The sequence below is a fragment of the Mesoplodon densirostris genome, chromosome 14 (assembly GCF_025265405.1).
Source record: "Mesoplodon densirostris isolate mMesDen1 chromosome 14, mMesDen1 primary haplotype, whole genome shotgun sequence".
Classification (NCBI taxonomy): Eukaryota; Metazoa; Chordata; class Mammalia; order Artiodactyla; family Ziphiidae; genus Mesoplodon; species Mesoplodon densirostris.
Genome location: NC_082674.1, coordinates 69425973 through 69452379, shown reverse-complemented (window position 1 = coordinate 69452379; position 26407 = coordinate 69425973). Strand labels below are relative to the sequence as shown.

Here is a 26407-nt window from a genome sequence, read left to right as displayed (position 1 = left end):
ATCTTTCTTTTACATGTAGCTGTCAAGTTTTCCCAGCACCACTTATTGAAGAGGCTGTCTTTTCTCCATTGTATATTCTTGTCTCCTTTGACAAAGATAAGGTAACCATATGTGCATGGGTTTATATCTGGGCTATCTATCCTGTTCCATTGATCTATATTTCTGTTTTTGTGCCAGTACCATACTGTCTTGATTACTGTAGCTTTGTAGTGTAGTCTGAAGTCAGGAAGCCTGATTCCTCCAGTTCCGTTTTCTTTCTCAAGATTGCTTTGGCTATTCGAGGTCTTCTGTGTTTCCATACAAATTGTGAAATTTTTTGTTCCAGTTCTGTGAAAAATGCCATTGGTAGTTTGATAGGGATTGCACTGAATCTGTAGATTGCTTTGGGTAGTATAGTCATTTTCACAATGTTGATTCTTCCAACCCAAGAACATGGTATATCTCTCCATCTGTCTGTATCGTCTTTAATTTCTTTCATCAGTGTCTCATAGTTTCTGCATACAGGTCTTTTGTCTCCTTAGGTAGGTTTATTCCTAGGTATTTTATTCTTTTTGTTGCAATGGTAAGTGGCAGTGTTTCCTACATTTATCTTTAAGATTTTTCATCATTAGTGAATAGGAGTGCAAGAGATTTCTGTGCATTAATTTTGTATCCTGCAACTTTACCAAATTCATTGATTAGCTCTAGTAGTTTTCTGGTAGCATCTTTAGGATTCTCCATGTATAGTATCATGTCATCTGCAAACAGTGACAGTTGTACTTCTTATTTGATTTGGATTCCTTTTATTTCTTTTTCTTCTCTGATTGCTGTGGCTAAAACTTCCAAAACTATGTTGAATAATAGTGGTGAGAGTGGGCAACCTTTTCTTGTTCCTGATCTTAGAGGAAATGGTTTCAGTTTTTCCCCATTGAGAATGATGTTGGCTGTGGGTTTGTCATATATGGCCTTTATTATACTGAGATAGGTTCCCTCTATGCCTACTTTCTGGAGAGTTTTTATTATAAATGGGTGTTGAATTTTGTCAAAAGTTTTTCCTGCATCTACTGAGATGATCATATGGTTTTTATCCTTCAATTTGTTAATATGGTGTATCACATTGATTGATTTGCGTATATTGAAGAATCTTTGTATTCCTGGGATAGAACCCAGTTGATCATGGTGTATGACCCTTTTAATGTGCTAGTATTTTCTTGAGGATTTTTGCATCTATGTTCATCAGTGATAGTGGCCTGTGGTTTTCTTTTTTGTGTGTGTGACATCTTTGTCTGATTTTGGTATCAGGGTGATGGTGGCCTCATAGAATGAGTTTGGGAGTGTTCCTTCCTCTGCTGTATTTTGGAAGAGTTTGAGAAGGATAGGTGTTAGCTCTTCTCTAAATGTTTGATAGAGTTCTCCTTTGAAGCCATCTGGTCCAGGGCTTTTGTTTGTTGGAAGATTTTTAATCACAGTTTCAATTTTGTGCTTATGATTGGTCTGTTCATATTTTCTATTTCTTCCTGGTTCAGTCTTGGAAAGTTGTGCTTTTCTAAGAATTTGTCCATTTCTTCCAGGTTGTCCATTTTACTAGCATATAGTTGCTTGTAGTAATCTTTCTTGATCCTTTGTATTTCTGCAGTGTCAGTTGTTACTTGTCCTTTTTCATTTCTAATTCTACTGACTTGAGTCTTCTCTCTTTTTTTCTTGATGAGTCTGGCAAATGGTTTATCAATTTTGTTTATCTTCTCAAAGAACCTGATTTTAGTTTTATTGATCTTTGCAACTGTTTCCTTCATTTATTTTTCATTATTTCTGATCTGATCTTTATGATTTCTTTCCTTCTGCTAACCTTGGGTATTTTTTGTCCTTCTTTCTCTAATTGCTTTAGTTGTAAGGTTAGGTTGTTTATTTGAGATTTTTCTTGTTTCTTGAGGTAGGATTGTATTGCTATAAACATCCCTTTTGGAACTGCTTTTGCTGCATCCCATAGGTTTTCAGTCATTGTGTTTTCATTGTCATTTGTTTCTAGGTATTTTTTGATTTCCTCTTTGACTTCTTCAGTGATCTTTTAGTTATTTAGTAGTGTCTTGTTTAGCCTCCATGTGTTTGTATTTTTTACAGTTTTTTTTTCCTGTAATTGATATCTAGTCTCATAGCATTGTGGTCGGAAAAGATGCTTGATATGATTTCAATTTTCTTAAATTTACCAAGGCTTGATTTGTGACCCAAGATATGATCTATCCTGGAGAATGTTCCATGCGCACTGGAGAAGAAAGTGTATTCTGTTGTTTTTGGATGGAATGTCCTATGAATATCAATTAAGTCCATCTTGTTTAATGTGTCATTTAAAGCTGTGTTTCCTTATTTATTTTCATTTTGTATGATCTGTCCATTGGTGTAAGTGAGGTGTTAAAGTCCCCTACTATTTTTGTGTTACTGTCAACTTCCCCTTTATGGATGTTAGCATTTGTCTTATGTATTGAGGTGCTTCTGTGTTGGGTGCATAAATATTTACAATTGTTATATCTTCTTCTTGGATTGATCCCTTGATCATTATGTAGTGTCATTTGTCTCTTGTAATAGTCTTTATTTTAATGTCTATTTTATCTGATATGAGAATTGCTACACCAGCTTTCTTTTGATTTCCATTTGCATGGAATATCTTTTTCCATCCCCTCACTTTCAGTCTGTATGTGTCCCTAGGTCTGAAGTGGATCTCTTGTAGACAGCATATATATGGGTCTTGCTTTTGTATCCATTCAGCAAGCCTGTGTCTTTTGGTTGGAGCATTTAATCCATTTACACTTAAGGTAATTATTAGTGTGTGTGTTCTTATTACCATTTTCTTAATTGTTCTTGGTTTGTTTTTGTAGGTCTTTCCCTTCTCTTGTATTTCCCACCTAGAGAAGTTCCTTTAGCATTTGTTGTAAAGCTGGTTTGGTGGTGCTGAATTCTCTTAACTTTTGCTTGTCTGTAAAAGTTTTAATTTCTCCATCAAATCTGAATGAGATTCTTGCTGGTTAGAGTAATCTCGGTTGTAGGCTTTTCCCTTTCATCACTTTAAATATGTCTGCCACCCCCTTCTGTCTTGCAGAGTTTCTGCTGAAAGATCAGTTATTAACCTTGTGGGGATTCCCACCACAGGGGCTCAGGCCTGACACCAGGCCGGAGCACCAAGACCCTGTCAGCCATACAATGCAGAAGAAAAGTGAGACAAAAAAATAAATAAATGAAAAAATTATTAAAATTTAAAAATTAAAAAAAATAATAATAATAAAAGAAGAGAACCACCAAACCAATAAACAAATCCTCCAGTGATAACAAGGGCTAAAAACTAAACTAAGATAAACATAAAATTCAGAAACAAATCAGGCACAGATAGTAAAACTCAAGTTTACAGTTGCTCCCAAAGTCCACTCCCTCAATTTTGGGATGATTCGTTGTTTATTCAGGTGTTCCACAGATGCAGGGAACATCAAGTTGATTGTGGTGATTTAATCCGTTGCTCCTGTGGCTAGACAGAGAAATTTCCTTTTCTCTTCTTTGTTTGCACAGCTCCTAGGGTTCAGCTTTGGTCTTGGCCCCATCTCTGCGTGTAGGTCACCTTCAGGCATCTGTTCCCACCCAGACAGGATGGAGTTAAAGCAGCAGCTGATTAGGGAGCTCTTGCTCACTCAGACCAGGGGGGAGGGAGGGGTAAGGTAGTTATAATTGGAATGCAGGCCGAGCCTGCAGCAGCAGAGGCCAGTATAACATTGCAACAGCCTGAGTCACGCGTGTATTCTCCTGGGGTAGTTGTCCCTGGATCATGGAACCCTGGCAGTGGTGGGCTACACAGGCTCCCGGGGGGCGTGGTGGTGTGGATAGTGACCTGTGCTTGCACACAGGATTGTTGGTGGCTGCAGCAGCAGCCTTAGCGTCTCATGTCCGTCTCTGGTGTCCGTGCTGATAGCTGTGGCTTGTGCCTTCTCTGGAGCTCGTTTAGGCGGTGCTCTGCCTTCTGTGGGCAGTAGGGAAGGAATCCCCTCTCCTCAAGCACCCCAAAGCAATGGTCTCTCACCTCATAGGCAGTTCCAGACTTTTTCCTGGCCTCCCTCCCGGCTAGCTGTGGTGCACTGGCCGCCTTCAGGCTGTGTTCACGCAGCCAACCCCAGTCCTCTCTCTGGGATCTGACCTCTGAAGCCCGAGGCTCAGCTCCCAGCCCCCGCCCACCCCGGTGGGTGAGCAGACAAGCCTCTCAGGCTGGTGAGTGCTGGTTGGCACCAGTCCTCTGTGCAGGAATCTCTCCGCTTTGCCCTCCGCACCCCTATTGCTGCACTCTCCTCCTTGGCTCCAAAGCTTCCTCCCTCCGCCACCCCCCATCTCCGCCAGTGAAGGGGCTTCCTAGTGTGTGGAAACTTTTCCACCTTCACAGCTCCCTCTCAAGGGGCAGGTCCCGTCCCTATTCTTTTGTTTCTGTTTTTTCTTTTCTCGTTTACCCTATCCAAGCATGTGGAGATTTTCTTGCCTTTTTGGAAGTCTGAGGTCTTCTGCCAGCATTCAGTAGCTGTTCTTTAGGAGTTGTTCCACATGTAGATGTATTTTTGATGTATTTGTGGGGAGGAAGGTGATTTCCATGTCTTACTCCTCCACCATCTGGAAGGTCCTCCCCAGAATGGTATATTTTTATTTTTAAGAATTTAGAGACAGAGTAGTTCTGGATAATGACAAAATCTGGCTTGTGGCAGGGAGAATTGAAGACTCATAGGAGTAGAGGTGGTCCTTGAGATTGAAGGTGTTCCCGAGGAGAAAGTTCAGGTGTTAGAACATCCATGTTCATAGACTCTGAAGTATCCACATTTGGAAAAGCAGGAATGTCTCCTTTTTTTTTTCAATTCCAAATTACTCCTCAATACAATGGTTTCTGCCCCACCACCATACTCGATCTATAGTTGCTGAGTTACTACTGGCTTCCCAGCTGCCAAATCTAACATTCATTTCCAATCTTGATCCTGATCTTGATCTCTTGTGGTGTCCATCACTGCTGGACGTGCCCATGAGCTGAGAGCTTCATCTTCTCTCCCTTCTGAAACTTACTCATTCTTTATCTCCCCACTCCCTGGCTTTTCCTTAGTAATCATTACTGTTTTCTCATTCTCTGTGTTTGGATCTTAGATTTTAGGGGTTCCCAGTTTCAGCCATGGTCATCTTCAGTTCTTGCTTTGATTGCATTCAGGTGGAAGGCTCATAGGACCATCGCACACAGCTGGCTCCCAACTCTCCTTTCTCCCATCTCCAGATACTTCATCCAACAACCTAACATACATTCCATGTAGACATTCCCATCACACAACTCACCAGATTCACCATGTCTAGAGCCACTTTTTTTATCTTAACCTCAAATCTGATCATTCTTCTGTATTTTCTTTGCATTCCATATCCTATCTAAGGACACTTTTGCATCCCTAAGCTGGGACCATACCAGTCCTGTTCCCTCTCCATAGTCCAAATTTATCACTAAGGCTGTGAATTAGAACTGCTTAAAATCACTGTTTTTTGTTCCCTTCTGGTTATCCCCAGTGTACTGCCTTAGTTCATGTTCTATTCAGCCTTAGTGTATGGAAATAACTTCCTAAATTGTTCCCTAGTCGTTAGGATTGCCCCATTTTAATCCTTTCCCACACAGCAACCAGACAGATTGTGCTCAAAGGCAAATATGCACACCTTGGTCCCTTGCACAGACAGCTTCAGGTGCTCCTCCCCTTTTCATGGTTTTCTATGATTGGGCTCCTGACTCCCTCACCAGTTTCATCTTCATCACTCTCCTATGACCACTACAGCTTAGCCAGGATGGTCTCATCTATTTTGTACCTGTGAACCATTGTACGTGCTGGGTCAGAATTGTTCTTGGTGCTAGAAAGACAAAAATTTTCAAATGTTGGCTGCTAATATTACTAATTAAAATCCTATTAGTGAGACATCACCACTCATTTTTAACTAAAAATCAAAGCCTTCTGAGAATTAAAACTCTAAAATAATGCAGCGGATTACAATAGAGACAGTTGTAGTTACTGAAAAAGGACAGAATGGCTCTTCAGCTTTCCAGGCTAAACTTTAATATGATTAAATGTTTGTATGTCTTGAATGAGTAAATCAGAAAGGGGACTGATCATGATCATAGCATAGAAATAGAGTCCCAGAGATTGCGCCCACACAAACCCCACCCAGGAACGAGGTTTCCATAATCCAAACACTCACACTTTTTGTTTGTCCCTATTCTAAAGAAGGCAACATTGCTCATATTATCAGCATCTGACTCTCACTAGTAATTCCCATTCTACTCAGTAAGCAATTATCTGATTATAATTTGGTTTCCCCTATAAGGTGTTTACAGAAAAAATAATATGACTTCTAGAAAGTTATTGTTCACATGATAAATAAATAAACAAATGTTCATTTTGGCATTATTGAGTTTCACCTTCCATGATGGATGCATTCACACTGTTCCAATGGTGGAGAGTGAGTTCTGACCATGGTTGACTCAGTGAGGAGAGAGCTCAAAACTTGAGCGATTACATCTTTATATAATTAGGGGTTGTATGTTTGTCTTCTTTATTATAAGGATTGTGATCTTTCTGAGGAGAGGTACTGCATCTTATTCCTGAATGACCATGGCCTCTCACAATGCTAGCAAAGAGCAAGAAAAATATTTGAATGAATAAATGGACTCAATTATCCCCAATGTTATTTTGTAGATTGGCACTTCCTTTAGAAACGGGAAAAGGTTTGAGAAAGAGTTCAGGAGTGGGCCTCTGAGATGGAAAAAATGATTCACATGAGAATGTGAGCTTATGACAGGACAGATGAATGGTCAGGCTTGCCCTCTGGGTGGAAACTGAGGAGAACAATGAGAAAGGCCTTCCTGAGACTAACCAGCCTTCAAGTTGGTTTTGTGTGAGGCTGTTTCCTTGTTGATGCAGTGGAGGCCTGGGTGACTTAAGAAGTGACGTGATATCTGCTCCCCTTAACCTTGCCACATACTTTGACTATTGCTTAGGCCTCCAGATAGAAGGTTGGTGAAGAGTTATTTTGGACCTCGGCAAAGTCCAACCCCTGATAGGTGGAGAAGGTGTGATTGGACCTGTAACACAGAGAACACAGTCCTTATTCACCTGGGCTTGCAGTCTTGCAAAGGGGCTTGGTGCCATTAGACGGTGGTCCATTGAGAGATGTGGAGGATCTTCCTGCCTGTTCACATCCTCCTACCAAACTCCTTTATGGACTAGGTCCAATCCTTCTCCATAAAGTCTTCCTTCCAGCCTTCATAGGCCTCTCTCCTCTCAACTCCCAGTAGACCTCATATTTATAGCTCTCACTGTAACCTGTAGAATATTCTTTATCAGTTTTCTGGGGAGATATGTATATATCTTATATAAATATACATATGTCTTCAATTAGATTGTAAATTACCTAAGGTCTAGAGATCACATAGGTTTCTTGTCTCCCCATGGTTCATGGAATGGTGCTAACTAGGAATGTAACTGATACCCCAAAATACTCTTTGAAATGAAAAATATATTTTTTAAATTTAGGACTGTAAAGAGATTGAAGGAGAACGATTTATTTCTTGGAGCAGAAAGCTTTTAGTGAAGAATGTCTCGACAGAGGATGGAGGGAACTATGCATGTCAAGCCAGGCTCACATACGCAAAGAAGCAGCACACTGTTTTAAATAGCATTTCTGTGAACATCAGTAAGTACACTCTTACCCATCACCTTAACTGCCTCTTGGCTTTGCGTGAGAGGTTGGCTTTGGGCAGAAGGGATTCCCGATCTTGATTTTCCTGAGGGTTAGCAGTCCCTCAAACACGTCATTATTAGAATCGGAGGGTAGGAAGCGTGAGGCGAAAGGGCATGGGCTGTTTAGTTTTCTCATCTGAAAAAAAGGAAGACTAAAATTCTTGGTTTATTCATGAAAATTAAATGAGATCATGTCTATGGAGTAGCACTCAGGGTGCCTGGCGAAGTATAGGTATTCAGTAAAGGGCAGACATGAATACCTCAATGATCTTATGCTCTAGTCTTACATTGGTTTCTGAGGGAATTCTTTATAAGATGGAATTTCAAAGGCAAAATGAAGAATACCTTAAGAGATCATTGAGTCCAATAATCTGTATTTTATGTCATTGCAATAAATGTTTATTTATAATCTGTTATATGCCAAAATTTGTTAAAACCTATAATTAAAAAATTTAAAAAATTCTTTCTTGTATTGAGAAGCTCTCAGCCTGGTTGTAGTGGTGCTAGAAATGTAAATGGATCATCTTAACATTATGTGGTAAGGAGAGTGTTATAGACAGTGTCCAGGGGAGCAGGAAAAAAATCAGAAGTAACTGCATAGGTGGCAAGTAAATAAATGGTCTTGGAAGCTTTTCAAGAGGAAATGTCTTCTCAGCTGAATTTTGAAGGACAAGCAGGATTTATAGAAGTAAAGAAGAGGGAGGAGGGGCAGAGAGAAGTGTCTAAGGCAAAGCATGGAAGTGTCTACCATGATAGTTTATGTTGGATCTAAAAGTAATTTTGTTAGAGCATAAAAAACTGTGAGCTGAGGAGTGGTAGGAACTGAAGTCATGGAGTTAAACAGGGGAAAGGTCAAGGGGGCTGATTATATGCAGGTTTTACCATGAAGCACTGAAGAGCCCTTGGATGAGTGTAAATGCAGAGCCACGAGGCTGCATTTGTGATGGATGAGATCAGTCCTAAGATGGTTTGAGAAGGAGTTGAAGGGGGTCTTGAGGCCTGGAGCCCACTTAGAAGGCTGCTGCAACATCTGGATGTAACCATCTGAACTTTGCTGGAAGTGGTAGGAGATTCTTCTTCAGGCAGTAATTTAGTGACCCTTTACTGAGTGCCCATCAAGGTCAGGTCCTGTGCTGGGTAGGGAGAACATGATGGTGAGGAAAACAGCCATGACCGCTGCTTGGATGGAACTTTGAAGTCTGAGCAGAAAGGAAAATATGATATCAAACAGACAAGGATCTGTTGAGAAGGAAGTGGGTCAGGGAAAGCTTCCCAATAATAGTGATGCTGATGGTCAGGAAGCATTAACTGCTGAAACGAGTGAGATTTTTCTAGACTGAGGGGGCAGCCAAAGTGAAGGCCCTACAACAAGTCAGACCATGGTATGTCTGAAGGATGGGAAATAGGTAGGTTGGTGGGATGATGCTGAATAAGGGAGATCACAGTAGGTAAAGAGGTTGGAGAAGCAGTCAGGGGCCAATGTTAGGTAGGAACATTCAGTCCAATGTGGGGAGCATGGATTTTCTCCTAAGAACAATGGGAAGAGCAGTTGAGAGCAGGAGAGTAGCATGGTGTAATATGTTTCTGAGAGCTCACTGTGGCCACTGTGCACAGAATGGTCCCTATAGATAAGAATGGCAGTTAGGAGGCAGGTGCAGAAATGCAGGTGAGACATCAGGTAGGCACAGGTGGATGAGCTCCAGGCATTCTAGGAGGTAAAATCCACAGGTCTTGGTGTCAGATTGAATGTGGGGTGAGAGATGTGGCAAGATCCAGGAAGCTAGGCCTTTTGGATGGTGATACTATTCAAGGAAAACAGATAACTCTGGAGGAAAACTGGATTTAAAAGTGAGATCATGAGTTTGGTCATGGGTGAACTGAGTACTTAGTGACTTGAGATGTCAAGTAGGTCATGGCCTATATGGGTCTGGAGCTTAGAGTTACACCTTGCAAAGTCATTGAACTTTAGACGGTAATTGAAGAGGTGGATGTGAATGAGAATGCCTAGGGAAAGAGTAGAGAGTAGAAAATAGGGTTTAGGTCTAAAGAAAGAGGCACAGACTGAGAAATGCTAAGAGGTAAAATTAGTTTGGCCGGGTGATGATCATATGAAGAGGGTGGGAGGAAAGCTGTTACTTAGAATGACATCTAGATTTTCTATGTGTGTGATTGAGTGGGAGATGGTATATTAACTGGCTGGTGATGACTTCTGTTTGGGACATACAGTAAGTCCCCTACATAAGAACAAGTTCCATCCCAAGAGCATGTTTGTAGGTCCAACAAAGTTAACTTAGGTACCCAACTAACACAATTGGCTATATAGTACTGTACTGTAATAGGTTTATAATAATTTTCACAAAAATAATACATAAAAAACAAACACACAAAATAAAGAAAATATTTTTAATCTTACAGTACAGTGCCTTGAAAAGTACAGTTGTACAGTACAAGAGCTGGCATACAGGGGCTGGCATCGAGTGAACAGGAAAGTACCAGCTACATCACCGCTGCTTTTACACTTGTTTCTGGACATCCTGGGCTTGAAATAAAGATACTCTACTTTATATAGTACTGTACAGTAAGGTACACAAAAGCACAACCACTTGTAGATGATGCACACATGTGACAATGTACTCCAGACACATGAACTAACTTATGTGGACACGCAAACGCAAGTTAGCATCTTTGAAAGTTCACAACTTGAAGGTTTGTAAGCAGAGGACTTACTGTACTGAATTTGAATTGTTTGTAGAATGTGCAAATATTATTGCCATCATAAAGGACATATGGTTTTGCATTTTTATAGCTTCCTCTTATAACTTTTTCACCTCTCACCCCAAATGGAGAGGAGGAATGTGGGATCCAGGGGGTGATTGCTAAATATTGGTAGACAAATGGGGGAGGGAAGGCGTAGAGAAAGACAAAGGGGTAGGGAGTCAATACAAGGAAGGCAGTTATAAAGTGGGGGAGAGGGATGAAAAAGCTGAAGAATAAGGAAGGTCTGTGAAGAACATGGAATAGCAGGGTTGGAGGATGGAGGAGTGGACCTGAGGACAGACCATTAGGGTCACTGTTTCTTTCTGTCTAGGACCCAGGCCAGAGCTTTGCTTATCACCACTGCTTAAGACGTGTACTGAATGACTAGGCAATGGGAATTTATTACACAATCTCATCAGTTTATATTTATGTCAAATATATAATGATGATGTGAACTCTCTTAGTAGCCCAGCTTTTAGATTTTCCCCTTAGCAATTCAATTATTTCTGGTTGAAAACTATGCACTTATGGAGTGATATTTTGTCACATCATGAGTTTTGTTTTTTTTTGACCAGTGTTTATCGAACGTCTGCTCAGTACCATGTTTTCTTTATGTTATTATTTCATTCAAGTAGTTGGGAATGTTTCTAATACAATTTCATGTGGGTTTGATTTCTTAGCAGGAAAAGTGGGAAATGGAAGAAGGATCCCTAAGATCATTTATCCAAAAAATAATTCAATTGAAGTAAAACCTGGTGAGTAAACTTATTGAAGCCACTGAAATCCTAAGGGCAGGAATCAGTAGGTCCACACATCCTTGTGAATGTTTTTGAATTTCAAGAATGAAGACAAATCCCATACAGGTGTATACAGTTTCCAGCTTTGGATATACCTGAATTCATCAGGAGAGGTATCAAAATAAAAAATCACAGAGCAAAAGGCTGGGGAGGTTGTGCTATGAAAGGTCTGGCTGCGATCACTATGGGTCTGAAAGATTACTGTAAATCTGTTCACGCAAAGATAAATACTTCCTGAAAGACATGATATGTAATATCAAACTACTATTAAGTAATGTTGATCAAGAGTCCTGGGTTATATTATCTCACACTAGGAAGGATATGAAAGGAGTAGGGCAAGTTATCATGTTATTTTCCTTATTTTACATAGGAAGGGATCAATAAACACTGCCTCAGTTTGTGATCTAAGTGGAGAAAAAGGGACTCAAATAATTTTTTAAAATTTAAAGATAATCACTAGTAAGGTAAAAATGTGTTGAGTACCTTCTAAAGAAAAAATAAATTAAACAAAGTTTTTATTAAAAGACAGATGCTCGGGACTTCCCTGGTGGTGCAGTGGTTAAGAATCCTCCTGCCAAGACAGGGGACACGGGTTCGAGCCCTGGTCCGGGAAGATCCCACATGCCATGGGGCAACTAAGCCCGTGTGCCACATCTACTGAGCCTGAGCTCTAGAGCCTGTGAGCCACAACTGCTGAGCCCACGCTGTACAACTACTGAAGCCCCCCTGCCTAGAGCCCATACTCCACAACAAGAGAAGTCACTGCAATGAGAAGCCCATGCACCACAACGAAAAGTAACCCCCACTCGCCACAACTAGAGGAAGCCTGCATGCAGCAACAAAGAGCCAACACAACCAAAATATAAATTTTTTTTTTTAAAAAAGGCAGATGTTCAGGTTGAGTCAAATATTAAAATCCGGGCCTCCCTGGTGGCGCAAGTGGTTGAGAGTCCGCCTGCCGATGCAGGGGATACGGGTTCGTGCCCCGGTCTGGGAGGATCCCATATGCCGCGGAGCGGCTGGGCCCGTGAGCCATGGCCGCTGAGCCTGCGCGTCCGGAGCCTGCGCGTCCGGAGCCTGTGCTCCGCAACGGGGGAGGCCACAACAGTGAGAGGCCCGCATACCGCAAAAAAAAAAAAAAAAAAAAAAATCCAATTATATGCTCTCCTCAAAATACACAGATCTAAAAATACATGTCCTAGAAGATTAAAAATCAGTGCATAAGCAAGATATGCATAAGATTTGCATACAATAGAAATATAAAGAAATCAGATTCACAATATTAATCTTTCAATCTGATAATATATCTTTCAATGAAAAAAATTAAATGACAAATTGAATCATTTTATACTAATAAAAATTATCCTTCCCCAAATAAAAACGTTTATGTGTCAAATAGCCATGCATCAAAATAAAATATATAAAGCTGAACTCTCAGAAATACAAGGACAATACAACAAGACAGTACAATCGTTTCAGTTATAGTGGGAGATTTTAACATACTCTGGCTTTGACAAATTTGCTAGTCAAATAAGGGTTTAAAATACTCTAGTAATATGTTAAGAATAATGTTTTTAATGGATAGTACTCATAAACATCTATGAAAAACTCAGAGACCCAAAAGAGGAAATTATACAGACCACGTGGTATAATCCCCATGTAGGTAATCTAGAAATTTACAGCTAAAGTCAAAACAATGATAAACCCAACAAAAAATAAATCCACTAATTAAAAAAATTAAGCAACAACAAATTTAGCTTCTAATTATTTACTTTCTTGGTTAGATTAAGCCAAAGCCATTGGTACAGAATATTTAGAAAATAATGGCAGAGAGAACATATCAAATTTCATGGAATGGGACCAATGGTGAGTTCTAAACAAGCATGTGTCTTTAAATATCATTATGATTAATAATAAGTGTAGAAAACATTAAAATCCATAATCTAACCATTTAACTCTATAAAAAAGATCAACTAAACAACTATACATGAGGTATATACACATGTGACCTGGGAGACATGCAGAAGAGAAGAGAGTTCAAATAGGCCATAGGCATAGGAGGTAAATAATAGAAACCATGCCAGTGCGTATATAGCAACAGTAAGAGAAATGAATAAGAACTAGTATGTTGGAGACCTTCAAGATGGTGGCGGCGTAAGATGTGGAGATCACCTTCCTCCCCACAAATACATCAAAAATACATCTACGTGTGGATCAACTCCTACAGAACACCTACTGAATGCTGGCAGAAGACCTCAGACCTCCCAAAAGGCAAGAAACTCCCCACGTACCTGGGTAGGGCAAAAGAAAAAAAAGAGACGAAAGAATAGGGATGGGACCTGCATGTCTGGGAGGGAGCTGTGAGTGAGGAAGAGTTTCCACATACTAGGAAGCCCCCTCACTGGCAGGGATGGGGTGGGGAGCTTTGGAGCCACAGAGGAGAGCACAGCAAGAGGGGTGCAGAGGGCAAAGCAGAGAGATTCCTGCATAGAGGATCGGTGCCGACCAGCACTCACCAGCCTGAGAGGCTTGTCTGCTCACCCGCCAGGGTGGGCAGGGGCTGGGAGCTGAGGCTTGAGCTTCAAAGGTCAGATCCCCAGGGAGAGGACTGGGGTTGGCTGTGTGAACACAGACTGAAGTGGGCTAGTGCAACACAGCTAGACAAGAGAGAGTCCAGGAAAAAGTCTGGGTCTGCCAGAGAGGCAAGACACTATTGTTTCGGGGTGCATGAGGAGAGGGGCCTCCTGCTCCGTGAGCCTGCAGACAGCAAAGCACTGCCTAAGGGAGCTCCAGAGATGAGCATGAGCCGCAGCTATAATCTTGGATGCCAGAGACAGGCACAGACTGCTACCTCTGCCACCACTGCCATCAAGAGTCCCGTGTGCAGGGGCTTCCCTGGTGGCACAGTGGTTGAGAGTCTGCCTGCCGATGCAGGGGACACAGGTTTGTGCCTTGGTCCGGGAAGATCCCACATGACACGGAGAGGCTGGGCCCATGAGCCATGGCCGCTGAGCCTGCACGTCTGGAGCCTGTGCTCTGCAACGGGAGAGGCCACAACGGTAAGAGGCCTGTGTACCACAGGAAAAAAAAAAGAGTCCCATGTGCAAGCACAGGTCTCTACCCATACCCTCAAAGGAGCCTATGCAGCACACCACTGTCAGGCTCCTGTGATCCAGGGTCAACTTACCCAGGAGAACACACGGCGCACCTCAGGCTGTTGCAACATCATGCTACCCTCTGCCACAGCAGGCACTCCCGGCATCCCAATTGTGACTACCATACCCCACCCTCTCCCAGGCCTGAGTGAGCAAGAGAGCCCTAATCAGCCACTGCTTTAATCCTGTCCTGTCTGAGCGGGGAACAGATGCCTGAGGGTGACTTACACGCAGAGGTGGGGCCAAAACCAAAGCTGAACCCCAGGAGCTGTGGGAACAAAGAAGAGAAAGGAAATCTCACTGTGCAGCCTCAGGAGCAGCGAACTAAATCCCCACAATCGGCTTGATAAACCCTGCATGTGTGGAATACCTGAATAGACAACGAGTGTTCCCAAAATTGAGGCGGGGGACATTGGGGGCAACTGTGAACTTGGAGTTTGCTTTCTGTATTTGATTTGTTTTTGGTTCTATGTTTACCTTAGTTTAGTTTTTAGTGTTTGTTTTCATCTGTGGGTTTGTTTATTGGTTTCGTTGTTCTCTTCCTTTTTTTTTTTCCTCTCTTTTTCTGAGTGTCTGTGTGTATGTTTCTTTGTGTGATTTCATCTGTTTAGTTTTGCTCTTACCGTTTGTCTTGGGGTTCTGTCTGTTCGGGGATTTTTCTTTTTTTTTTCCTTTGTGTGTGTGTGTGTGTGTGTGTTTCTGTGATTTTGTCTGTTTAGTTTTGCTTTTATCATTTGTTTTGGGGTTCTGTCTGTTCTTTTTTTTTTTTTTTAACCTTCCTTTTTTTCTGTGCTGTGCGGCTAGCAGGGTCTTGGTGCTCTGGCTGCATGTCAGGCCTGGACCTCCGAGGTGGGAGAGCCGTGTCCAGGATGTTGGACAACCAGAGACCACCTGGCCACATGTAATATTAATTGGTGAGAGCTCTCCCAGAGATCTGTCTCAACACTAAAACCTAGCTCCATCCAATGGCCAGCAAGCCCCAGTGCTGGACATCCCATGCCAAACAACTAGCAAGACAGGAACATAACCCCACCCATTAGCAGACAGGCTGCCAAAAGTCATACTAAATTCACAGACCACCCAAAACACACCACCGGACGTGGCCCTGCCCACCAGAAAGAGAAGATTCAGCCCACCCACCAGAACACAGACAGCAGTCCCCCCCACAAGGAAGCCTACACAAGCCACTGAACCAACCTCACCCACCAGAAACAAGAGGAACTATGAACCTACAGGCTGTGAAAAGGAGACCCCAAACACAGTAAGTTAAAAAAAAAAAAGAGAAGACAGAGAAATATGCAGCAGATGAAGGAGAAAGGTAAAAACCCACCAGACCAAATATATGAAGAGGAAATAGACAGTCTACTTGAAAAAGAATTCAGAGTAATGATACTAAAGATGATCGAAAATCTCAGAAATAGGATGGAAAACATACAAGAAACGTTTAACAAGGAATTAGAAGAACTAAAGAGCAAACAAGTAATGATGAACAACACAATAAATGAAATTAAAAATAGAAGGAATCAATAGAAGAATAACTAAGGCAGAAGAACGGATAAGTGACCTGGAAGACAGAATAGTGGAAATAACTGCTGCAGAGCTGAATAAAGAAAAAAGAATTGAGGACAGTCTCAGAGACCTCTGGGACAACATTAAACACACCAACATTCGAATTATAGGGGTCCCAGAAGAAGAGAAAAAGAAAGAGTCTGAGAAAATATTTGAAGAGATCATTGAAAACTTCCCTAATATGGGAAAGGAAATAGTCAGTGAAGTCCAGGAAGCACAGAGAGTCCCATACAGGATAAACCCAAGGAGAAACATGCCAAGACACATATTAATCAAACTATCAAAAATTATATACAAAGAAAAAATATTAAAAGCAGCAAGGGAAAAGCAACAAACATACAAGGGAATCCCCATAAGGTTAATAGCTGATCTTTCAGCAGAAACTCTGCAAGCCAGAGGGGGTGGCAGACACATTTAAAGTTATGAAAGGGAAAAATCTACAGCCAAGGTTACTCTACCCAGCAAGGATCTCATTCAGATTTGATGGAGAAATTAAACCTTTACAGACAAGCAAAAGTTAAGAGAATTCAGCACCACCAAACCAGCTTTACAACAAATGCTAAAGGAACTTCTCTAGGAGGGAAACACAGAGAAGGAAAAGACCTACAAAAACAAACCCAAAACAATTAAGAAAATGGTCATAGGAAAATACATATAGATACTTACCTTAAATATAAATGGCTTATATGCACCAACCAAAAGACACAGACTATCTGAATGGATACAAGAACAAGACCCATATATATGCCGTCAAGAGACCCACTTCAGACCTAGAGACACATACAGACTGAAAGTGAGGGGATGGAAAAAGGTATTCCACGCAAATGGAAATCAAGAGAAAGCTGGAGTAGCAATACTCATATAAGAAAAAATAGACTTTAAAATAAATACTATTACAAGAGACAAAGAAAGATACTACATAATGATCAAGGGATCAATCAAAGAAAAATATATAACAATTATAAATATTTATGCACCCAACATAGGAGCACCTCAATACATAAGACAAATGCTAACAGACATAAAAGGGGGAATCAACAGTAGCACAATAATAGTAGGGGACTTTAACACCCCACTTACACCAATGGATACATCATCCAAAATGAAAATAAATAAGGAAACACAGCTTTAATGACACATTAGACCAGATGGACTTAATTGGTATTTATAGGACATTCCATCCAAAGAAAACAGAATACACTTTCTTCTCAATTGCTCATAGCACATTCTTCAGGATAGATCATATCTTGGGTCCCAAATCAAGACTTGGTAAACTTAAGAAAATTGAAATCGTATTAAGTACCTTTTCCGACCACAATGCTATGAGACTAGATATCAATTACAGGAAAAAAACTGTAAAATATACAAACACATGGAGGCTAAACAAGACACTACTAAATAACCAAGAGGTCACTGAAAAAATCAAAGAGGACATCAAAAAATACATAGAAACAAATGACAGTGACAACACGATGACAGAAAACCTGTGGGATGCAGCAAAAGCAGTTCTAAGAGGGAAGTTTATAGCAATACAACCCTACCTCAAGAAACAAGAAAAGATCTCAAATAAACAACCTAACCTTACACCTAAAGCAATTAGAGAAAGAAGAACAACAACAACAAAAAAAAAAACCCGAGTTAGCAGAATGAAAGAAATCATAAAGATCAGATCAGAAATAAATGAAAAAGAAATGAAGAAAACAATAACAAACATCAATAAAACTAAAAGCTGATTCTTTGAGAATATAAACAAAATTGATAAACCATTAGCCAGACTCATCAAGAAAAAAGGGAGAAGATTGAAATCAATAGCATTAGAAATGAAAAAGAAGTAACATCTGACACTGAAGAAATACAAAGGATCATGAGAGACTACTACAAGCAACTATATGCTAATAAAAGGGACAACCAGGATGAAATGGACAAATTCTTAGAAAAGTACAACCTTCCAAGACTGAACCAGGAAGAAATAGAAAAAATGAACAGACCAATCACAAGCACTGAAATTGAAACTGTGATTAAAAATCTTCCAACAAACAAAACCCAGGACAAGATGGCTTCACAGGTGAATTCTATCAAACATTTAGAGAAGAGCTAACACCCATTCTTCTCAAACTCTTCTAAAAAATTGCAGAGGAAGGAGCACTCCCAAACTCATTCTACGAGGCCACCATCACACTGATAACAAAACCAGACAAAGATGTCACAAAAAAGAAAACTACAGGCCAATATCACTGATGAATATAGATGCAAAAATCCTCACTAAAATACAAGCAAACAGAATCCAACAGCACATTAAAAGTGTCATACACCATGGCCAAGTGTGGTTTATCCCAGGAATGCAAGGATTTGCAATATATGCAAATCAATCAATGTGATATACCATATTAACAAATTGAAGGATAAAAACCATATGATAATCTCAATAGTTGCTAAAAAGCTTTTGACAGAATTCAACACCCATTTATGACAAAAACTATCCAGAAAGTGGACATAGAGGGAACCTACCTCAACATAATAAAGGCAATATATGACAAACCCACAGCCAACATTGTTCTCAATGGTGAAAAACTGAAACCATTTCCTCTAAGATCAGGAACAAGACAAGTATGTCCACTCTCACCACTATTATTCAACATAGTTTTGGAAGTTTTAGCCACGGCAATCAGAGAAGAAAAAGAAATAAAAGGAATACAGATTGGAAAAGAAGAAGTAAAACTGTCATTGTTTGCAGATGACGTGATACTATACATACAGAATCCTAAAAATGCTACCAGAAAACTACTAGAGCTAATCAATGAATTTGGTAAACTTGCAGGATAAAAAATTAATGCACAGAAATCTCTTGCATTCCTATACACTAAAAATGAAAAATCTTTTTATTAGAGAAATTAAGGAAACACTCCCATTCACCACTGCAACAAAAAGAATAAAATATCCAGGAATAAACCTACCTAAGGAGACAAAAGATCTGTATGCAGAAAATTACAACACTGATGAAAAACATTAAAGACAATACAAACAGATGGAGAGATATACTGTGTTCTTGGATTGGAAGGATTAATATTGTGAAAATGACTGTATTACCCTAAGCAATCTACAGATTTAGTGTAATCCCTATCAAACTACCAATGGCATTTTTCACAGAACTAGAAAAAAAATTTTCACAGTTTGTATGGAAACAAAAAGACCCCGAATAGCCAAAGCAATCTTGAGAAAGAAAAACGGAACGGGAGGAATCAGGTTCCTGGACTTCAGACTATACTACAAAGCTACAGTAATCAAGACTGTACGGTACTGGCACAAAAACAGAAATATAGATCAATGGTACAAGATAGAATGCCTAGAGATAAACCCACACACATATGGTTACCTTATCTTTGTCAAAGGAGGGAAGAATATACAATGGAGAAAAGACAGCCTCTTCAGTAAGTGGTGCTGGGAAAACTGGACGGCTACATGTAAAAGAATGAAATTAGAATACTTCCTAACACCATACCCAAAAATAAACTCAAAATAGATTAAAGACCTAAATGTAAGGCCAGACACTATCAAACTCTTAGAGGAAAACATAGGCAGAACATTCTATGATGTAAATCACGGCAAGATCCTTTTTGACCTTCCTCCTAGAGTAATGGAAATAAAAACAAAAAAAAAATGGGACCTAATGAAACTTAAAAGGTTTGCACAGCAAAGGGAACCATAAACAAGATGAAATCACAACCCTCAAAATGGGAGAGAATATTTGCAAAGAAAGCAACTGACAAAGGATTAATCTCCAAAATATACAAGCACCTCCTGCAGCTCAATATCAAAAAATCAAACAACCCAATACAAAAATGGACAGAAGACCTAAACAGACATTTCTCCAAAGAAGATATGCAGATTGTCAACAATATCATGAAAGGATGTTCAACATCACTAATCATTAGAGAAAGGCAAATTAAAACCACAATGAGGTATCACCTCACACCAGTCAGAATGGCCATCAACAAAAATTCTACAAACAATAAATGCTGGAGAGGGTGTGGAGAAAAGGGAAACCTTCTTCACTGTTGGTGGGAATGTAAATTGATACAGCCACTATGGAGAACAGTATGGAGGTTCCTTACAAAACTAAAAATAGAACTACCATATGACCCAGCAATCCCACTACTGGGCATATACCCTGAGGAAACCATAATTCAAAAAGATACATGCACCAAATGTTCACTGCATTTACAATAGCCAGGACATGGAAGCCACCTAAGTGTCCATCGACAGATGAATGGATAAAGAAGATGTGGCACATATATACAATGGAATATTACTCAGGCATAAAAAGAAATGAAATTGAGTTATTTGTAGTGAGGTAGATGGACCTAGAGTCTGTCATACAGAGTGAAGTAAGTCAGATAAAGAAAAACAAATATGGTGTGGTAACACATATATACGGAATCTAAAACAAAAGTGGTTCTGATGAACCTAGGGGCAGGACAGGAATAAAGATGCCAACATAGAGAATGGACTTGAGGACACGGGGAGGGGGAAGGGTAAGCTGGGACAAAGTGAGAGTGGCATGGACATATATACACTACAAAATGTAAACTAGATAGCTAGTGGGAAGCAGCTGCATAGCACAGGGAGATCAGCTTGGTGCTTTGTGACCACCTAGAAGGGTGGGATAGGGAGGGTGGGAGGGAGATGGAAGAGGAAGGGGATGTGGGGTTATATGTATACATATAGCTGATTCACTTTGTTATGCAGCAGAAATTAACAGAACAGTGTAAAGCAATTATACTCCAATAAAAATGTAAAACAACAACAACAAGAACAACAAAGAACTAGTATGGTCCATTGTCTGTATGGACTATGGTGACGTCCAACAGCATGGGTGAGCATCACCAACTAAACATCGATCATTGGAAGCCAGGGTTCAGGGATGAGTAGGAAGTGATAAAATATAAAATAAGGAAAGCAAGTGGGTGGCTTCTGGGGTTTTGGCAATATACTATTTTCTTGATGAGGTGAAGGTGATATGGATATTTGATTTTTAATAATTCGGTAACTTTACACTTATACTCTATACTTCTTACCATAACTGTGTTATATTTTACAAATTAAAAAAAACCTTAATACCACCTAGAATAAAGAAACTTAAAGTAGACTGTTAGAAGTACAGTAATATTTTTACATGTAGTAAATAGATCGAATTTATTAGGCTTTAGGGGCAAAATAAGATGAAATGTAAATTTATTTAAGATAATTTTTGAATGCATGTGGAGGCAGGATAAAGGAAAGAGGGAAAGGGTAGGGGTCACAAATGCTGAAGTAGAAATATCACTGCATTTGGAATTAGGAAACCAGAGTCACATTTCTTTCCTTCCTCTAATGTGTGACCTTGGGTAAAGCACTTGATCTGTCTGAACCTCAGTGTTCTCATCTATAAGATGGGGATAATAGCTCTGCCCCTTTTCTGCCTTGTAGGAGTGTCTGAAAGATAAGAAGACGGAATGAGAAAACGTGTGTGAAATACTTTGTAAACTTTGCTAAGTTTACTGAGAGTAGAAGCAGTATGTGTGCCCCTGATATTGTGGGAAAATTGGTCTGAAGCTGGTGATGTTTGACAGCTTATTCCTGTCTCTGTACAATAGGCATCCTGGAAGGTCATGTGTCCTTGTCATCTCCATTCAGGGAGAGAATAATGTACAGTAGGTGAACATTGACCTCAGGGGGACATTTTTGGTAATTGAATATATTCAAGGCTCAGAAGCAAGGTGCCTTTGTTAAGCAGGTCACTTTAGTAGTGTTTTCATTGTGTGTTTATGAATTTGATTGTACAGGCTCCACCCTCATCGTGGACTGCAATATAACAGACACATGGGGTAACACAAACCTGCGCTGCTGGAGGGTCAATAACACGTTGGTCAATATTTACTACAAGGAATCCAAACGAATTCAAGAAGGAATCGAGTAGGTGTTTTGCTTTTCTGGCTTCCCTAAAAACCTAGCAAGAATTTCTCCATCTAAATGATTTTGGTGCTGGTACTGCTTTATTTTAGGTGGCTCTCACTGTCTCTCCCCTCACTCCTTTTGGTTGTAGCTTTCAAAGCCCTTTTCAGTACTGTGGGGTCAAGCATCTGGTTCAGAGAAGATGCTCATGTTATTAATCCTGCTTGGATCATAGAGAGAGGAGGCAAAACAACAAAGTATAGCTTCAAGCAGCAAGATCAGTTTCTCTCCACTACTCCTTTCAATGAGTCTCATTCCTATTTAGGAAGGCCATGGGCCTTCAAGGCTTAAATAGCAAAATGGCCACAACACAGGGATTCTTGGGAGAGGCAATACATGATCATTAGCTAATGGAGTGGCGTAGACCCAATTTATGGTGGTTTAAGTTCAGTGGTATGAAACAAGACTAATGAAGCCAAAAGGCAGAAGAACTTGTGTTGGGCTTTTCAGTGTAGGTAGGTTAGGATGAGTGGAGAGGGATAGGGGAAGGCCCCTTTGGGCTGAGGATGGTGTCTCTAATGAAAAGGACTACACTTCTGCATCACAGTCCAGAAGAAAATGCAAATTTGGTGCTACACAATCCATCACCTCATTGAGCCAGCAGGGTATTCTTAGGGTGAAATGATGGCCCCAAGTGTTCTCCAGGAAAGAACGTTATTCTCCAGACAAAAGGTTATAAAATATGTTGGTTAAATACAACTCATGTACATATTAATGACTGGCTCTTCTTTCATAGAAACTACACTGTTTTTCCAGGACATATTTTTTACACAGTGAACATAACCTTCTTAGAAGTGAAAATGGAAGATTATGGCCACCCTTTCACATGCCACGCTGGAGTGTCTGCAGCTTACGTTATACTAAAACTCCCAGGTAATACTCTAGTGGGATGTATTCTGCTCTGAGTGTTACAGGAGATGTCAAGGAAACAAATGAAAGAGGAGTGACTTTAAATGTTTGGTGTGAGGCAGCAAAGTGGTATTAAATAGGGAAACTCAATATGAAATCTAGATAAAAGTGGATACCCTGTCTGATCATGTTCTTGGGGTCAGGTTGTGGCTTCACTACAGTGTCCTTAGAAAGCTCCCTATTAACATGCATTGAGATTTTATGCATCAGAACTCTAGAAAACAGAAGTATTCCTTTACTAAACCTGCTTGCTCAACTTTTATAATCATGTACTTGTGATTTTCAGCTTTTAGGTTGTTTTATTATAAACCATGTGATGTAAAAATAAAATGCTAATGTATATTTTTATCATGTAACTTTGTAAAATTATCTGTAGAGGCTGAATTCTCATATCTGAGCAGGAAGGCTTCAGATTCCATGTGTGTACACAGATTGTGCACTTAACACTGTACAGAGTGTGCTGATTATCCACTGGAGGTGATAGAACCAGAGAGTAAGTAGTGAAGGATGAAATCATAATCTCAAGAAAAACCTTCAACTCTTAAATGTATCTGGAAAGGTTTGAAGTACCTTGTAGGAGGTTTACCAAGCCTGTAGTTTACCAAGACAGCTTTTTTATATTCTATTAATATCACCTTTTTTTTTTTTTGGATAGCTACACACAAGAGAGAGGGCTTGAATTTTCCAGTGTCCCTTAAGGATCAGTTAAAGCCATGTTTGCGTGCATCTAGCTAAATTCCCACTAGTGCCCATCCCCTCCCTTTGAACAGCAGTCAGTAGGTGTGTGTCCACAGCAGCCTGCAGTCCTGACTGTGCTCTTTCCCTACCTCGCTTCCATGCCCGGAGGCCAAGGTCACACTGTCCCCAGGTGCCTTTCCTGTGAATGAGCACACAGCACCTCCCCCTTCTCACTCTGGACCAGGGGGAGACCTCTTGGGTGCCTCAGGTAGAAGGAGTTTTGGCTCATCTGCCATCACTGTCCATTTTTCCTCTTCTCAGTGGCTTTTCTTTGTCATAGAAAGTCATTTGGGATCCCTTTCCCCCAATCAGTCATGTGCATCCCATCTCCCTCTATGGCACATCCGGGCGATTCTTGAGATTCTGTCCTCAGAGCCACTCTTTCTATACCCTTCTCTCTGATACTATCCCTCTTCCTCATGGTTTCAACTGCCATCCCTGTGTGCATGAAGACAAATTCCACATGTCCAATGACATTTTCCCTTCCCATGTGGCAACTCTGCATTTCCAACTGCTTACTGGACAGATTCTGAACTTTATGTAAAGAGAGTTACATAGTAGGTTTTCTTTGATGTGTTGCTTCTCTTCTTAGGTTCGTGGGGTTCACTGAGGCAACGGTGATGTAGCGTGTAGCAGAAGTTCATTCATTTTCAGTGCTGAATCCTGTTCCATTGAATAACTAGGTTACAGTGTATCCATTCCACTGTAACTATGTGGTCATTTGAGTTGTTTCCAGTTTGGGACTGTTAACAAATCATGATGCTATGGAAATTCTCGTGTGTTGGTCCTGGTGCTCATGTAGAAGCATTCCTTTGTGATACATCATTAGGAGTAAAATTGCTGGAGAGAGTGCCTCAGGGTCCACACCAGAGAAAAGAGGGGAACCTGATTGTGGGAAGCCTTGGAAATTGCACAAGACCTGAAGTGGTTATAACTGAAATCTGCCCCAACCTAGACGGAGGAAGACCAGTGTCAATTTCTATGTCAATACTGCCTTATAGGTAATAACCACGTGGAAGCACTGTGTTCAGAAGGATTCTGAGGCAAAGTCCAGGCTCAGAGCAATGAATGATGTTATCGATTAACACCTGCTGATCGTACAGGAGGGGGGGACATGTCCTTAATCTCCTTTGTTTTAGGTTAGTTAGGAAACCTACGCTTACTAAATTCATCTTTGTTCTTATCAACACTTATCTCATATCTCACATGCAATGTGTATTTGGACATGTGCACTCTGTTTTGTTTTCCCTAAATTCTTAGGAACGAACGCTCTTAAATCCAAGCCTCTTGTTGGTTTCCTTGGGACCTGAAGTAAGGTTACAGCTTCTCCATTGGACTTCCTGATTTTTGTTGAAGACACCTTCAGATGTGAATCATATTTGGATTATCGGAAGCAGGCTCTCTAGAGAGTTGTTTGGGTTGGGTGTGCTCTTCTATGCATTTCCTTTAATCACTTGTTCTCAGGTACCATCTCAGTTTAAGGCTGGTAGTAGCCATGTGGACCCAAAAGGTAAATACCCCCTTAAATAGGGCCTTCAATAGGGCACCTGATGTCTCAACAGAGAGTTTTCCACTTATTTCAGTTTCAAAGCCAATACTTCCTTTGAACTTATTCATTAACTTCCTGTTTGGAATTTCATTGTCTTTTAGCTCAATTATAGAGCAGAGGGTATCGACACTCCTGAATGCAGTGAATGATCTACCCAAGAATTTCAGGCCAACACTCCTGTTTACTTACCAGAGGCTTTTTGAATCTCATAAATATTGTGGCCATGGTCTTTTTATCACGACCATTTGCAATGCCAAGATCCCTGATGTTTATAGTAAAGGTCCCCAGACACAGGTCTTCCCGAGGGGAGAGGTGGCACTGTTGCTCCAAGAGCTGGTAAAAAGCACAAAAGTGGGAGGTGGCAGTGGGGAGGAGGCGATTCCATCAACAGATAGAAGCTAGAGGTTCAAACACACGGTCAGGACCAACTGGCACCAGTGTGCAGAGCAGATCCACTTGGCTATGCTGGGACTTAATCGGTGGATTAATTTTGGGGACACAGAATGTGTTTTTAGTTATTGTGCTTTATTATGCCATGTATTGGAAGACATACAAGCACGCAAAGAGATTTCTTGGCAAAAGGTTTGCAACACGGTGTGGCCTAGGGCAGGTTGTGATCGGCTCTTTAGTAAGTTCCCCTCCCCCCTCCCGCCCACCCTCCTACCCACACACACTTTCCCGTGGGGACCGGAGGACCAGGGAGGGGGCCAATGAAGGAAGTGGTGGATGTGCGGTGGATCCTAAGAATGGGGAGGATTTCTCTTCCCCTCTCCCTCTTCCTCTTTTCTAGTTCTCTCTCCTTCCTAGAGCCTCCTTCTTTGACAGCACTGCTTTGGGCTGTGGTAAGGCAGAAAGCTGTGCTGTTCCTCTTCTCAGATATGTAGGAGCATGTTTTGAGGGGACTTGGAGTTCCAGAGAAAGTGCTTCTTCTCCTTGGTCATCTCTTGCCCACTGCGTTTGCTTTAATTGCTTGGCAATGTGCTCACAAAACAGAGCAGAGTGTAAACGCCCTTCCTGAGACCATGTCTTGCAGACAGGTGCCCAGCCCGGCCTCTGCTGGCCCAGAGGGGATGAGGTGGGAGTTCGGCTCTCGGCCAGTCTTATGAAGCCATGGAGATGGCTTCTAGGGGAGGCAACTGAAGGTTCTTTATTTATGACAAGGGTCCTGCTGCTCAAGTTTGAGTAACT

The 26407-nt window shown here is 40.8% G+C and overlaps 1 protein-coding gene across 1 annotated transcript in view; it reads left to right on the top strand.

The window, feature by feature from the left end:
- Positions 1-26407, top strand: part of IL1RL2 (interleukin 1 receptor like 2) — a 51203-nt gene that overhangs the window by 14783 nt on the left and 10013 nt on the right. Inside the window, exons 4-7 of the mRNA XM_060117733.1 lie at positions 7548-7707; positions 11192-11266; positions 21855-21984; positions 22760-22896. Coding sequence (XP_059973716.1) covers positions 7548-7707; positions 11192-11266; positions 21855-21984; positions 22760-22896 — 502 coding nt within the window. The remainder of the gene's footprint in view (positions 1-7547; positions 7708-11191; positions 11267-21854; positions 21985-22759; positions 22897-26407) is intronic.